The sequence below is a fragment of the Rhincodon typus genome, chromosome 1 (genome assembly GCF_021869965.1).
Source record: "Rhincodon typus isolate 14 chromosome 1, sRhiTyp1.1, whole genome shotgun sequence".
NCBI classification, from domain to species: domain Eukaryota; kingdom Metazoa; phylum Chordata; class Chondrichthyes; order Orectolobiformes; family Rhincodontidae; genus Rhincodon; species Rhincodon typus.
In genome coordinates, this window is record NC_063332.1 from 169311871 (window position 1) to 169325665 (window position 13795).

The following is a 13795-nucleotide window of genomic DNA, read 5'->3' on the forward strand; positions in this document are numbered from 1 at the left end:
TTTCCATCTATTAATTTTATCCCTAATAATTGTTTTCAGAAGTTTCCCCACCACCAAAGTTAAACTGACTGGTTCATTACAGCTTTTTTCATTGAGGGTTTGCAATTCTCCATTTCTTCTGCACTACCTTCATGTCAGGGAAGATTTAAAGATAATTGTCAATGTCTGTGCAATTTCCACTCTCACTTCCTTCAATATCCTTGAATGCAACTCATTTGGTCCCATTGCCATATTAACTTTAAGTACTGTCAGCTTATTCGATACCTCCTTTATAAAATTGAAAACCCTCTTGTAGCTGAGTTTCTTCCTCTGTCACCACAGCCTGGGCTGTATCTGCTTCATAGGTAAAAACAGATGATAAATATTCATGGCTGTTTACTTATGCCATTTGCCTCCATGTGCAAATCCCCTTTTGGTCCCTAATTGGCCCACAACTTCTTTTGCCATGGGTTTATGATTGTGCTGATAGAACGCTTTGGGGTTTCCATTTATGTTAGTTGCTAGTCTTTTTCATATAATTTCTCTGTGCTTCTCTAACTTGCTTTTGTACCTCCCTTTTGAATCTTTTGTATTCAGCTTGGTTCCTCATTGTATTTATGACCTGACAACTATCATAAACTCACTTATTTTTCCTTCCTAATTTTCAATCTTCTTTGCCATCCAGGGAACTATAGATTTTCTTGTCCTACCCTTCTCGTTTGAGAGAATGTACCTTGACTGGGCCTGAACCGTCTCCTCTTTGAAGGTAGCCCATTATTTAGCTACTTTTTCTCCAACCATCCTTTGGTTCCTGTTGATCCAATTCCGCTCTTTTGTTTTGATCCATTGAAGTTGGCTGTCTGCTTGGCTGATTATTCTAACTCAGGACTTATCAATGTTGTTTTCCACTGTAATTTAAATACCTAATCAGCTTATTATTCTGTACTTTTGTATTACTTGCCTCGCTCAGAGTTTTATGCATTCTGGCATGATGCCATTGTCTGATACTATCTGAATTCTACCACTCACCACTGCTAGGATATCCCATAATAGACCTGGGGCCAGCATCATATTTAAAAGGCCTGTGCACAGCCGGTGAAGTGATGGCAGTTTGGAACCAGCATGCACAGGTTGTGATATTTGCCCTAGACCTGGTACAGATCGGGATCTGGAGGTTCTGATGGACAGTATGGTACAGGAGGGGAATGTTCACTTCCCTAAAGTACAGCAGAGGAGGCCACAGCACTAGACCCTGCCAACGTCATCTGAGGTTGCTACTCTGGATCATTGAGGTCTTGCCTTTCCAAAAGAGTGCCAACCAGTGAAGGAAGAATGTGAATGACCTTCTCCAATCTGCCACATCCTCTGCTAACGGGCACCCACCAAGACTCGTACTCTACCACTTAGACATTTGCCTGAAATGTCTTTCCACACCCATTCCTATCCACCTGAAATCCCCAGTTATTGTCTCTGCTTGCCCTCTGTACTGCCTACTCACTCACTTCAGACACCTCACCATCTACTCCCACTTGTGAATTGTTAAAATAGCACCATTGGATTATTTTACCTCCACACAAGACAGCATGACGCCTGATCCATGTTTGGAGTGAAATATAGCCATTCCCAAACCTCCATCCTTCTGTGGCAGAAGTCACATGGCCATGGCAGCGGAGGAAGGACATTTGCACACAGTTGAATTTCACTCCAAAGTGTGCAATATTACATCAATGTCCTAAAACAACTTTAGTGTGAAAAAGCTTATATGGTGCCTCTCACAATGTGATGCCTCCCAATGCCTCAAGGCTCATGATGTATTTATTAAAGTATAGTCACTGCTGCAACTTCATTCAACAATTTACTGAAAAGATGTGATCTGTCAAGACTAAAACTGGCTGAGTATGCAGTAATGCAAGAAAGGGATTGTACTGTGTCTTGCATGCCACAAAGCTGACGTTTTTTTCAGTGTAATATTGTTTGATGCCATCTGCTGACATTTTTGTGTCCTGCAGGCTTACGTTTGTTTTTAGATGGTGAGTCTCAGATTGGCTCAGTCGCTTTTTCTCTTTAGTGCTATTTACAAAGCAAGGGTGAGGATCCATTGATTGATTAATAGGTGGCATGTGAATACTTGGTCCATGACTATAAACCATCTTTAAACCCTCCTATTACCTCTACCTAACCACTCTGCCTGCTTGTGTAATGGACCATTCATCCTCATTGAATGAAAGCAACTTTGCTGGATGTCACTCCAGAATTCAGACACAGAGATGGAACGGGTGCTTGAACTGTGAACTTTCTACTGCTGATCCAAAGACTTGCCCTCATTAATATGGGGAGATTTTATGTTTAGCAATCTGAACGTTGACTGGGATAAAAGAGATCCACACCAGCAAAACGAGGGCAGCTTTTCAGGTCACATGCAGGACTACAGGTAGTTCTGCTATAATGCGTGTTTCATTAACGCGATTTGGCTGTAACGCGATTGATGAATAGTGTTGTTTGGATAACGCAAACTTTCTGCTGTACAGGGATAACAATTTTCTACAGCGATTTCCCCATAACGCGATTTTCCACAGTGCGAGATTACGCAAGAACGCAACTATCGTGTTATAGGAGAACTTACAGAAAGTATGTCATTGGAAAATCACTATACCTGTGCAACAGAAAGTTCACGTTATCCAAACAGCGTCAACTATTCATCACGTTACAGTCAATTTGCGTTAACGAAACATAGCTGAACTACCTGTATGACACCAGGCCACACAGAGGTATTAGGACTACCGCCCAAAAGCTTGGTCGAAGAAATATGTTTTAAGTATGTCTTAATAGCAGCGAGTAAGGTAGAGAGCCAGAAGGCTTTAGGGAGGGAATTTGAGAGCTTTAGGGCCATGGTAAGTGAATGAAAAGCCCCCAATATTTGAGTGATTAACACTGATTCAGAAAGCCAGATCTGGGCTGGAAGTAATGACAAAAATGGGGAGGAGCAAGGTTGTGGAAGGATTTGAAAACAAGGATGGGAACTTTTATCTCGTCAAAAGTCAACACCAACAGTGAGACTGGGTTGATAGATGGAGGGGACTTGTTGATATGTTTGATAGTTTAAAAAATGTACACCAAAAATAAACATAATGAAGCATTAACACTTAAGAATAGAAAGGCAAGTAACTTCTGGAAAGCCTCCTTATTTCATAGTGTCAATCTCAGTATCCTTATAAGCGTGTTTTGATAGATTACCTCAGTCGATAACGGTCTCACTCCTGCATTTGCAGATTGTGGGTTCAGGCTTCAACTTAGTACTGAAGTGTATCAACCTGAACTGCAGAGTTCACGATGAGCATTTCAACTGAGGCTTGCTCAGCTGGTGCTGCTCACTTCAGGAAACTTTGAGGAAGAACAGGGAGCTCTCTTTCTATTCCATCCAACATTTTTCTGTCAATCAATGGTTTACTGTTTATGCGGTGGACTCAATGGCCTCCTTCTGTGCCATTATTTCTCAAGACGAGGTGCCTGTCTGCTACACTCCAGATGAATTTTCTCTGAGTGGCTGTTTTGAAGATTTAAATGTTCATTAGAAATGTTATGCATTCCTACTGTGAGAGCTGGTGGATTTAAGTTCAGTTAACCAGGGTGGTACAGTGGCTAGCACTGCTGCCTCAAACGTCAGGAACCCAGGTTTGATGCCAGTCTTGGGCAACTGTCTGTATGGAGTTTGCATCAGATTTCCTCCTGGTGCTCCAATTTCCTCTCACAGTCCAAAGATATGCAGGTTAGGTGGATTGGCTATGCTAAATTGCCCTGTAATGTCCACGGTTGTGCGGGCTAGTTGAGTTAGCCATGGGAAATGCAGGTTTACAGAGATTGGATGGGGTGGGTCTGGGTGGATGCTCTTTGGAGTGACGGTGCGGACTTGATGGGCCAAATGGCCTGCTTCCAAGCTATAGGGATTCTGATTCTTAAAAAGGGTCTTGTGGTGAAGTTGTAGTGTATATCTGGGTTCAAGTCCGACTTGTTGCATCAGCCCTACCTGGAGGCGTTTCATAACGTCCAAACAAGCTGATCTCTGAATAAGTGTCCATCCAGCAGTGAAACATGAAATATTTTGGTGCATTAGGTTAATAAATAACTTTATGTCCCTGGACCTCTTTACTTGGAGGGTGCTGCTGGATTTCTCATTTGGTTGAATAAGTTTAAGATTGCCTCCAAAAATGCTCATTACTTGAAATCTAATGATGAGGCTTCTCCAAACTTAGTACACGTTAATAGGCAATAGCAGCAATGTGTACCATCTACAAGATGCACCACATGTAGGAGGGCAACAGATGCATCAGATCACCATGCCCTGCAAGTACCCCTCTAAGTCACTCACTGTCCTGATTTGGAAAGATATTGCCATTCCTTCACTGTCACTGGGTCAAAATCCTGGAATTCCCTCTCTTATGGCTCGCTACCTTCATCAAATGGACTGCGGCGGTTCAAGAAGGCAGCTCACCACCACCTTCTTAAGGGCAGTTAGGGTCAGGCTGTAAATGCTGGCCCAGCCAACACCCACATCCCATGAGTGAATTAAAAAAACATCCTCTAGTTGAAGCCGACTTGTCTGTCAGCCTCACAATGTATTCTGACAGGCTTATGCTCATGACTAAAGGTTTCTTTAGTTGTTGCAATCTGTATGTCAGAAGCAGAGTTTTGTGAACCTTCTAACTTTGCCTGTATCATGACTGACTAAGGAATGATGTGGTGGCAGTGAGAGGATTTGGAGGAACAAAATTTTCAGAACAGTAATTTTGTATCCATATTTGGGAAAGTGTTACCATTAGATTTCAGATTTTCTCAATTTTCCTTTTAAGTAACATCTTTTTTTGCTCAATGTATTTAAGGGTTGTAATGTAATCCTCATTGCCTATGGCTAAAAGCTTGAAATTAACTTTCTTCTATGTCATGGAATGTAAAACCAAAATGTGCTTTCAAAAAATAGAACAGGCAAACTTACTGTTGCCCAACTGTTCAGCAGTTGAACTCTGAATCCTGTTGCTAAACTTGACTTGTCAAAGTGCAGGTAGCATACTGAAACCAACTCAACTTCGACTGAAATTAAATACAGCCTTTAAAATTGCTAAGTTATGTGGTAAGTACTTATTGAACAATTCACCATAGTTGGAATGTAGAGTCACTTTTTACAATTAACTCTAGAGTTGATAGCCACTATGGGTGGCTCTTGTGGTAAAGTGGTTGTGCCTCTACCTCTGGACCAGGGGGATGTTTCCAGTCCCACGTACTCCAGAGAGCAATAACATCTCTGAATAGGTTTATTAGAAAATATTATGAAGGCTACATTATCAGTGGGTGCCCATAATGAGATGGGAAGTGGGGTCTATACCAACATTATTATTAGAGACATGATATTGGAGATAGAGGAGATTTGATAGTGATTTTCAAAATCTCCAGTGGGCTGGACAGAATAGAGAGAGAAGCTGTTCCCGCACATTAAATCTATGCTGTCTTGTTGTTTTTTCTTTTAAGAGACGTGCAAATGAAGCAAGAGTGATGAGAAAACAAACTCTTTCACACAGTGAGTAGTTTGGATTTGGAACACACAGCTTGAAAATGTGGTGGAGGCAGGTTCAATTGAGGCATTCAAGAGGGCATTGGATGAATATCTGACTAGAAATGGTGTACAGGGCTATGGGGGAAAAGACAGGAGACTGGCACAGGGTAATGATGCTTATTTGAAGATTCAGTGCAGGCATATACTATTATGCATTCTGCTGCATTAGCTATAACTTGAATCCCCTCCCCAATGGCATCATATGTCTACTGACAGCACATAGACTGCAATTGGTCAAGAAGGCAGCTTACTGCCACCTTCTCAAGGGTACCTAGGGATAGGCAATAAATGCAGGTCTAGCCAGCAACACAAAAGTCCCAGCAGTGGAAGGAAAGGTTTTGTTGGATTGCAAACTAGTAGAAACGAAAATTATTGGTGATACTTCTGAACCAAATGTTATGGTGTTTGGAATACTGGACTAGAGATCTGTTTGTACCTTCTTTCTCTTGCCTTTTTGCTATACCCAGAAGTGCTATTACACACAACCGAGTGATTTTTCTAGCAACACAATCACCTTGACTTTCTCGCCCTTTCAAGTGCCACCAGTTAACACCGGTGTACCTAATATTTACAAGAAAAGCCCATTCTGTTTGTACCGAAATTGTAGATATTTTCTAATCACCCTGTTGCACAGCTGTGGATCAGGTGAGATTTGAACCTGGGCCTCCTGGCTCAGAAGTAGGGACACTATCACGAGTCTTTGTACCTAAATTACATGTTCAAAATTGGGGAAAAAAGACAATGTTTGTAACTCTGATTGATGGAAAAGCCTCAGTGAAGAAGATTCGCTAAATGTTGTTTTTGTTCCTTGGCCCAGGTTGACATTACCCCAGTCGGTCTGACACAGTCGGTCCCCGGCCTCAGCAGACACGCTGCGCTGATGGGGGACACAGGGTCACGGCGATCCACGCTGGTCTCCAGGCTTCCGATATTCCGGCGCAGCACCTCGAAGCGGCGCGACTCCCTGCCGTCGTCGCCGTCCTCCGCGACTAACGGGGTGCACACCTCCTCGCCATCCAGCACCAACTCGAGCTCGAGCAGCATGGGGAAGCGTAGAAACATCTTCCGCACCGCCTCCATCGGCTTCCCCGGCAGGAAAGCCGCGGGGGAGCCTCGCGCTTCGACTCTGTGTAACGGTCAGGGCAACAGCCCCGGGGAGGAAGGCGCCAGGGCGAAGGGCCGCCACACGTTCGGCTTGAGCGTCGTCCCACGCGGCAAGAAGATCACGCGGTCGGCCACGGAGGACTTCGAGAAGGGGAAAGAGCTCAACAAGAGCGTCTTCATGAACTGCCTCAGCTCGGGGAGGTCCAGCGTGGACGAGGGTGACGATTCCGGCTTTCCCGATGACCGCCCGGCCAAGCAGCGCGGCAGGAAGCTGCTCCCCCGCTCCTTCTCCACGCACCACAAGCTGTCCAAACCCAGCGCCGCGCGCAGCCCGCCGGCCGAGCAGCCCGCCCACGTGATGCTGCAGGCCGACGAGCTCGAGCCCAGGGGCCCTGCGCACGAGGAATGCTCCAAGTACCTGCAGGTGGACAACACCGAGGGCTCCCTGCATTCACCGCTCCTGTCCAGCGACAACACCACCATCCTCACCCCTTCCGAGTTCGTGCCCGTCTCCGCAGACTCCGTCTCCGAGGCGGACAAGGAGCTGTTGGCCTGCCGTCCTGCCCCGACTCTGACTGAGCTCGACCCAGCCCTCCCTGCTACCCCCCTGAACTCACTCGGACCTGCTCCTACTCCTCACCTCTGCCCCTCCGAGGATGGCCTTCCCCTCAGGGAGACTGCGCTGCTCTCTGATGTGGAGCTCTCGACCCCTCACGCTGAAGAGTTTCCGCCCGGATTCGACTGCCCGGGACTGAAGGGGAGCTGTGAAAGCGACGGCCGGCCAACCCAACCACCCGGAGCTGTCACTCAGAGCGTCCCTTATGTCAAACACCAGCCGTCCTTCACACAAAACGGCCTGGAAGCGACAACACTCTCCACTGAGAAGGTGTATGAGTTAGCCATCACAAACTCCATCCCCATGATTAAACCTCATGAACACTGCCAGGGAACATCTCATTCCACAGGTATGGGCATCTAGATTGTGGTCTCTCAACACCTCGCTTTTAAAGTTCTTATGCTTGTCTTAAAGTTTATTTGTAGTCAACAACTCTATTGTAACCTCCTCCTCCCCACCACATTCCAGGATCCCTGCTCTCATCCAATTATGCTTCTTGTTTGACTTCCTACCCTCAATCATTGATAGCTCTTGCTCTCATCTGTTTAGGTTCCACGCATCGGGATTCTCTCTCTGAGCCCTCGTTGCCTCTCCCTTCTCTTCAAAAAGCTCCGTGAAACCATATCCTTGATCAAGCTTTGTCCAAAGATGATGATGTGTGTTTTTCTGTCAAATTTTGTTTGATTACAATAATATGAAAGCCCTGGAACATTTTACCACATTGAAGACTATAAATGCAAGTCATTGAACTGCATCTTCCTTATGGACTAACAGGAGTAGCATTGAAATTGGTCCAATTCAAGTTTATTATTTGTTTAATACAGACTAACATAGATTACAGTACTGAATAATTCAGATTTAATATGAAAATATGCTTACAATATGCCCTGGTATTATTGCCAGACCATTAATCCAGAGACCCAGGTAATGTTCTGGGACCTGGGTTGAAATCCTGTCACGGTAGATGGTGGAATTTGAATTCCAAACAAAAGTCTGGAATTAGGAGTCTATTGATGACCATGAAATCATTGTCAATGGTTGTGAACACCCATCTGGCTTGCTAATGGCCCTTTTAGGGAAGGAAAAACTCTATCCTTACCTAGTCTGGTCTCCACGTGACTCCAGATCCAAAGCAATATACCCTTTGGGCAGTTAGGTATGGTAATGAATGCTGGGCTGGCCAGTGCTGGTGATAGTTGGATGCAGGTAGGAGTTTGTAAAGATTGATCAAAGGGAAGGGTGGGCTGGAGAGGTGAGAAGGGAGATGGACAGGTTGTGTCAGGTCAAGGAGGCGGGGTTAAGAGGGAGGACTGGACATGGAATGAGGCTGGGGGTGGGAAGATTTTGAAACTGGTGAACTCTATGTTGAGGACATTGGGCTGTAAGCTCCCAAGGTGGAATATAAGTTGTTGTTCCTCCAGTTTATGTGTGGCCTCATTGTGACAGTGGAGGAGGCCCAGGATGGACATGTCGTCAAGGGAGTGGCAGGGGGAGTTGAAATGGCTGGCAACCGGAAGGTGGTAGTGTTTGGAGCGTACAGAACGCAGAAGCTCTGCGAATTGGTCACCGAGTCTGTGCTTGGTCTCTCCAGTGTGGAGAAGACCATGTTGAGAGCAACAGATGTAATAGACCAGGTTAGAAGATGTACAGGTGAATCTCTGTCAGATTTGGAATGGTTGTTTGGAGACTTGGACAAAGGTGAGGGGGGAGGTGTGGTTGCAGGGAGAGGTGCCGGGTGTGGGGTAGACGACGGAGTCGTGGAGTGAGCTTTACAGAAAGCTGATGGGTGTGGGAAAGGAAATATCTTTTTGATGGTGGGGTCTGATTGCAGGTGGTGAAAATGGGGGATGATGATGCGTTAGGTTTGGAGATTGGTTTGGTAGTATGTGAGAACTGGGGGCTCGATCCTTATTGTGGGAGGGAGAGAGTTTGAGGGCAGAAGTGCGGGAAGTGCAGGAGATGCGGTTGAGGGCATTATGAATCATGGGAGAGGAGAAATTACGGTCCTTGAAGTCGGAGGACATCTGGGATGTCAAAGAGTGAAACGCTTCATCCCGGGAGTAGGTGAGGTGGAGGAATTGGGAGAATGGGATCACATTTTTGCAAGAGGGTGGGTGAGAGGAGGTGTAGTCGAGTTAGCTGTGGTAGTCAGTGGGCTTGAAATGGATGTCGGTGCTAAGTTGGTTCTTGGAGATGGAGGCAGAGAGGTCCAGGAAGGGGAGGGACGTGTTGGAGATGGTCCAGATGAATGAGAGGTTGGGGTGAAAGGTGTTGTTGAAATGGATGAACTATTTGAGAACCTCAAGGGAGCATGAGGCAACACCGATACAGTCATCAATGTAGCGGAGGAAGAGGGGAGGGATGGTACCAGTGTAACTGTGTAAGAGGGACTATTCCGTGTATCCTATGAAGAGACACGCATAGCTGTAACCTGTGTGGCTGCCCATAGCTATCCCTTTAGTTTGTAGGAAGCGGGAGGAGTTAAAGGAAAAGTTGTTGAGGGTGAGGACAAGTTCTGCCAAGCAAATGAGAGTGTTGGTGGAGGGGGATATTTGTGCCTTCTATTTGGAAGGAGGGACAATTCTAAAAGAGACTACAAGGTGCAGAGCTGGATGAACACAGCAGGCCAAGCAGCATCATAGGAGCAGAAAGGCTGACGTTTCGGGCTCTAAAAGAGACTACTTGCTTAGAAAGGAGAACCGACTGGTAGCGATCAATCTGTCAATGCCTCCTAAAGCACAGATTAAGCAAACACAAGGGCTGCTAATAAACTTTGCAGGTACTAGAGGTGAAGAGATCATCGTTGTATTCTCTTAGTTAATGGTTGAATAACTTTGACATCGATGAGTTAGAAGAACCAATCAAGTAGGAAAGATTTCATAACAGCAAATCTGCTGCAATTATACATCCGTATACATACAGCATAACTGTCCACCTAACTCCAGTCAACAAAACGCTAAGATCACAGCTTTTGAGGGCTGACAGCTTTTTGTAAATAATGTATAAATAGCACCATTTCATTTGTTTGATCTATTTTACCACTTTGGGAGCTTTATTAAGCTGTTTATTAAAAATTTAAAAGGAGGAGATTCCCTAGAATAGTACCAGTGATGTAGGGCTTCATTGTTTGGAGAGACTGTTGAAGCTGAGATTTTAGATTGGAGAACTTGAACCAAAGATTTTAATACATGTATTTAAAATGATGAAAGATTTTGTTTGAATAGATGGGGAGAAGCCACTCCATTGGCAGAAGTGTCAATGACCAGATCCAGAGGTGGTATTAGGAATTTTTAAAGCACGAATTGTAATTTAGAATGCATTATCTGAAAGCATGGGAAATGTTATAGTGACGTAAAAAAGGGAGTTGGTTAATTACTTCAAAGGATTCTGTGCTGTATGACTCTGAGGGATCAAAGAAGTAACACTAATTGAATAGCTCTTTTCAAGGAGTTAGCCTAAATGGAATGGGCGAGTGGCCTCCTTCTGTGCTGTGTCATTCTGTGACTCTAGAGCTTGGAAATCTTAGAACAAGTAAATAGAAAAGAATATATAATTAACCCCCCCCCACCAAAACAAGGCTTACAGTCAATTGTGATGTTGTAGCCCCTGCAATGATGTTTAACACAGTATTTTGAAAATTTTAAGAGAGGAAAACAAGAGAAAGAAGAGAGAAGGGCTGAAAATATACCTTACTTGTATCACAATGCTGCTGTGTAATTCCTTTGGCTGAATTCAATTTATGGGCAGAGGTCAGAAATTCTATTCATTGCTGCCTTAATTTACAATAACACATGGCCAATGACAAATTAAGAATCTGTATTCATTTGGAAACGATTTCTTATTTTGGTTTTACTCCTGGTTTCCCATTTAACTAACTTTGCGATATTGTGCATATGATAGACGTGGTATTGTGATGAGGGTGGAGGAGGTGATTTGACGCGGAGAAGAGGAGATTTGGACCAATCTTTTATAGGTCTGTGTTCCTGAAGTAGGATCCAACTGTCAGAATGACATTTGTGTAAAAATACCATACTTTGTAATTAATTGAGCATTTTCCATGTAGTAATAGATTTGGGATATTGTCAGTTCTTAAACTTTAATTCCTATATCTTATGCCTTCTCCTCTTCACCATGCCAATAACAGTAAGGATATAGCAACCTTCACCTCTTGGTCAATCCTTTTTCACACCAACATACATATGGTTGTGCATGGATGGTGCTGAAGGAATATTGCTGTTAAGCAATTAATTGGAATTCCTGTCAGATGCTGCAAGATACAGAGAGAGAGAGAGAGCGTGCAAATTTCACGTAGTCATTTTCTGATTAGAGAGCTAATCATTCATGGGAACTAGTTGCTTCGCTGAGATTTCAAATTTGGAAGTAGTTCATTTCTGCTCTGGAAGATAAGGAGCCACAGTCCATTCGTGACAGTGGAAATTAAACCCAGATTCGGGGAGAAAAAGGTGGGCACCGTGAAGACAGGTGAGTTTAGAATTTAAAAAAAATCAGCTTCATGTGCATCAGTCAGTTCTGCTTGTATCATCACTGTGTTTTTAGTAGTTTATAATCCATTTTAGATTTTCTGATCCATGGATGTCACTACTGAAAAAGATTAAATATACAGTTTGAACTATATAGTGAATATTTCTTACTTATCATTTTATTTATATGTACAATATGGATCTATCTGTTACTATAAATATTCAAAATATTTGAATACAAATTTATTGGAAAAAAAGTATTTGACAGAGTATTGAGGGCAGAATAACATGTTAAAGTCACCCGCCACGTTATAGTGAGTGACACCCAACAGATCCTGGTCTTGCTGAACAGATTTAAACTATGCCTGAGTGAATGGGCTTTGAATAAATTAAGGTCACTCCTCCCCACAATGAATTTTAATGTTGAGCAAAAGGAAGCGACACTGCCAATTTACAGTGGACACAGTTGAAAGAGATTCTGGGATTGAGCTTCCTTGACAGAGTAAACGGAGTGATTGAGTTTGCAGCCTTGCATTGAAGTCAGTTGTAAATAAACGTAGGGAGAGACTTGAAACAATTTTATTTTAAACCAGCGTCAGCCTCTCTGCTCCTATGATGCTGCTTGGCCTGCTGTGTTCATCCAGCCCTGCACCTTATAGCTTTAAAGACAGTCTTATCTCTTCACAGTATGCCCTTATAGATTTCAAGATCAGTAAATGGCAAATTTCCTTCCCTGAAAGGTATTAGTGAATTAGCGCAGATTTAGTGTAGCTTTGGCAGTACAGACTTGATTGGCCAAAGGACCTCTTCTGCACGATATGATTCTTTGAAGCAGATGGAATTTTACAACAATGATAGTTTCGTAGTCACCATTACTGAAACTAACTTTAGTTCAGATTGTATTATTTTCTTAAATTTGCCATAGTAGGATTTACGTGCTTGTCCCCATAACATTTGCTTGGGCACCTGGATTTCTAATCCTATGACATTCCGGCTATGCCAACATCTTCTCTATTATGATTTCTTTTTTATTTTAATGATTCACTGATATCCTGTCTTCAGCATGCATGTTGCTTACAGTGTCACTCTGCGGTCTTCTGCACTGTTGCAATAATGGTTGAATATTGGAATGGCACATTGTTGATTAATATAAAGAGTAAATGTAAAGTTTCTATAGTTCTACCAGACCATAGGGCTGCTATCTCTCAGAGAGAGAGAGCGAGAAAGAGAGAGACGACTGATATGGTTTTAACCTGCGGGTCACCAGACCTGAGGCAAGAAAAAAGGTTGAGAAGAAGATTCTTTCTTGGTAAAAACTGAAAGAACTGCGGATGCTGTAAATCAGGAACAAAAACAGAAGTTGATGGAAAAGCTCAGCAGGTCTGGTGGCATCTGTGAAGAAAAAATCAGAGTTAACGTTTCGGGTACTGGGGTTCTGAGGAAGGGTCACCAGACCCGAAACATTAACTCTGATTTTTTCTTCACAGATGCTGCCAGCTGAATTTTTCCAGCAACTTCTGTTTTTATTCCTTCTTGGTAACCTGAACTGGTGCTGGAATTGAACCCTTGCTGTTGGCATAATTTTACATTACAAATCAGCTGTCCAGCTAACTGAGCTAACTGACGCCCACTGATTAAAATGCCTCTGTGAAATTCAATCTCAGCTCAATGAGTCACCAGTGCTGGCTCCAATTGTTTTGACACTAGTGCAGATAACATCCAGGATCTTTTTATGTTGAAGTAAAAAGAATAAAACTCATAAAACAAAACAGTGAGTTGAATGAAATATAACATTTCAGGAGGTGAAACGGGATAAGCAAGGTATTCCCAGAGATTGTAAGATGAAAGTTAGGCCAAAGCCTAGGAGGAAGCAGCAAGTTTGAAGTAAAAGAATGATTTAAAGCAGGAGTCTTAATATTAAGACAATGAAAGTGCAGGAATGATGAAGAATATATAAAGCCATTTAAGATATGGCAAAAAAAAGTTAGATCAATGTAACAATAGTGTGAA

The 13795-nt window shown here is 43.4% G+C and overlaps 1 protein-coding gene across 1 annotated transcript in view; it reads left to right on the forward strand.

The window, feature by feature from the left end:
• Window positions 1-2726: 2726 nt before the first annotated feature.
• The window catches only part of ccser1 (coiled-coil serine-rich protein 1), a 403876-nt gene continuing 392807 nt past the window's right edge, over window positions 2727-13795 (forward strand). Inside the window, exons 1-2 of the mRNA XM_048611607.1 lie at window positions 2727-2870; window positions 6402-7653. Of these exons, the coding sequence (XP_048467564.1) occupies window positions 2727-2870; window positions 6402-7653 (1396 nt within the window). The remainder of the gene's footprint in view (window positions 2871-6401; window positions 7654-13795) is intronic.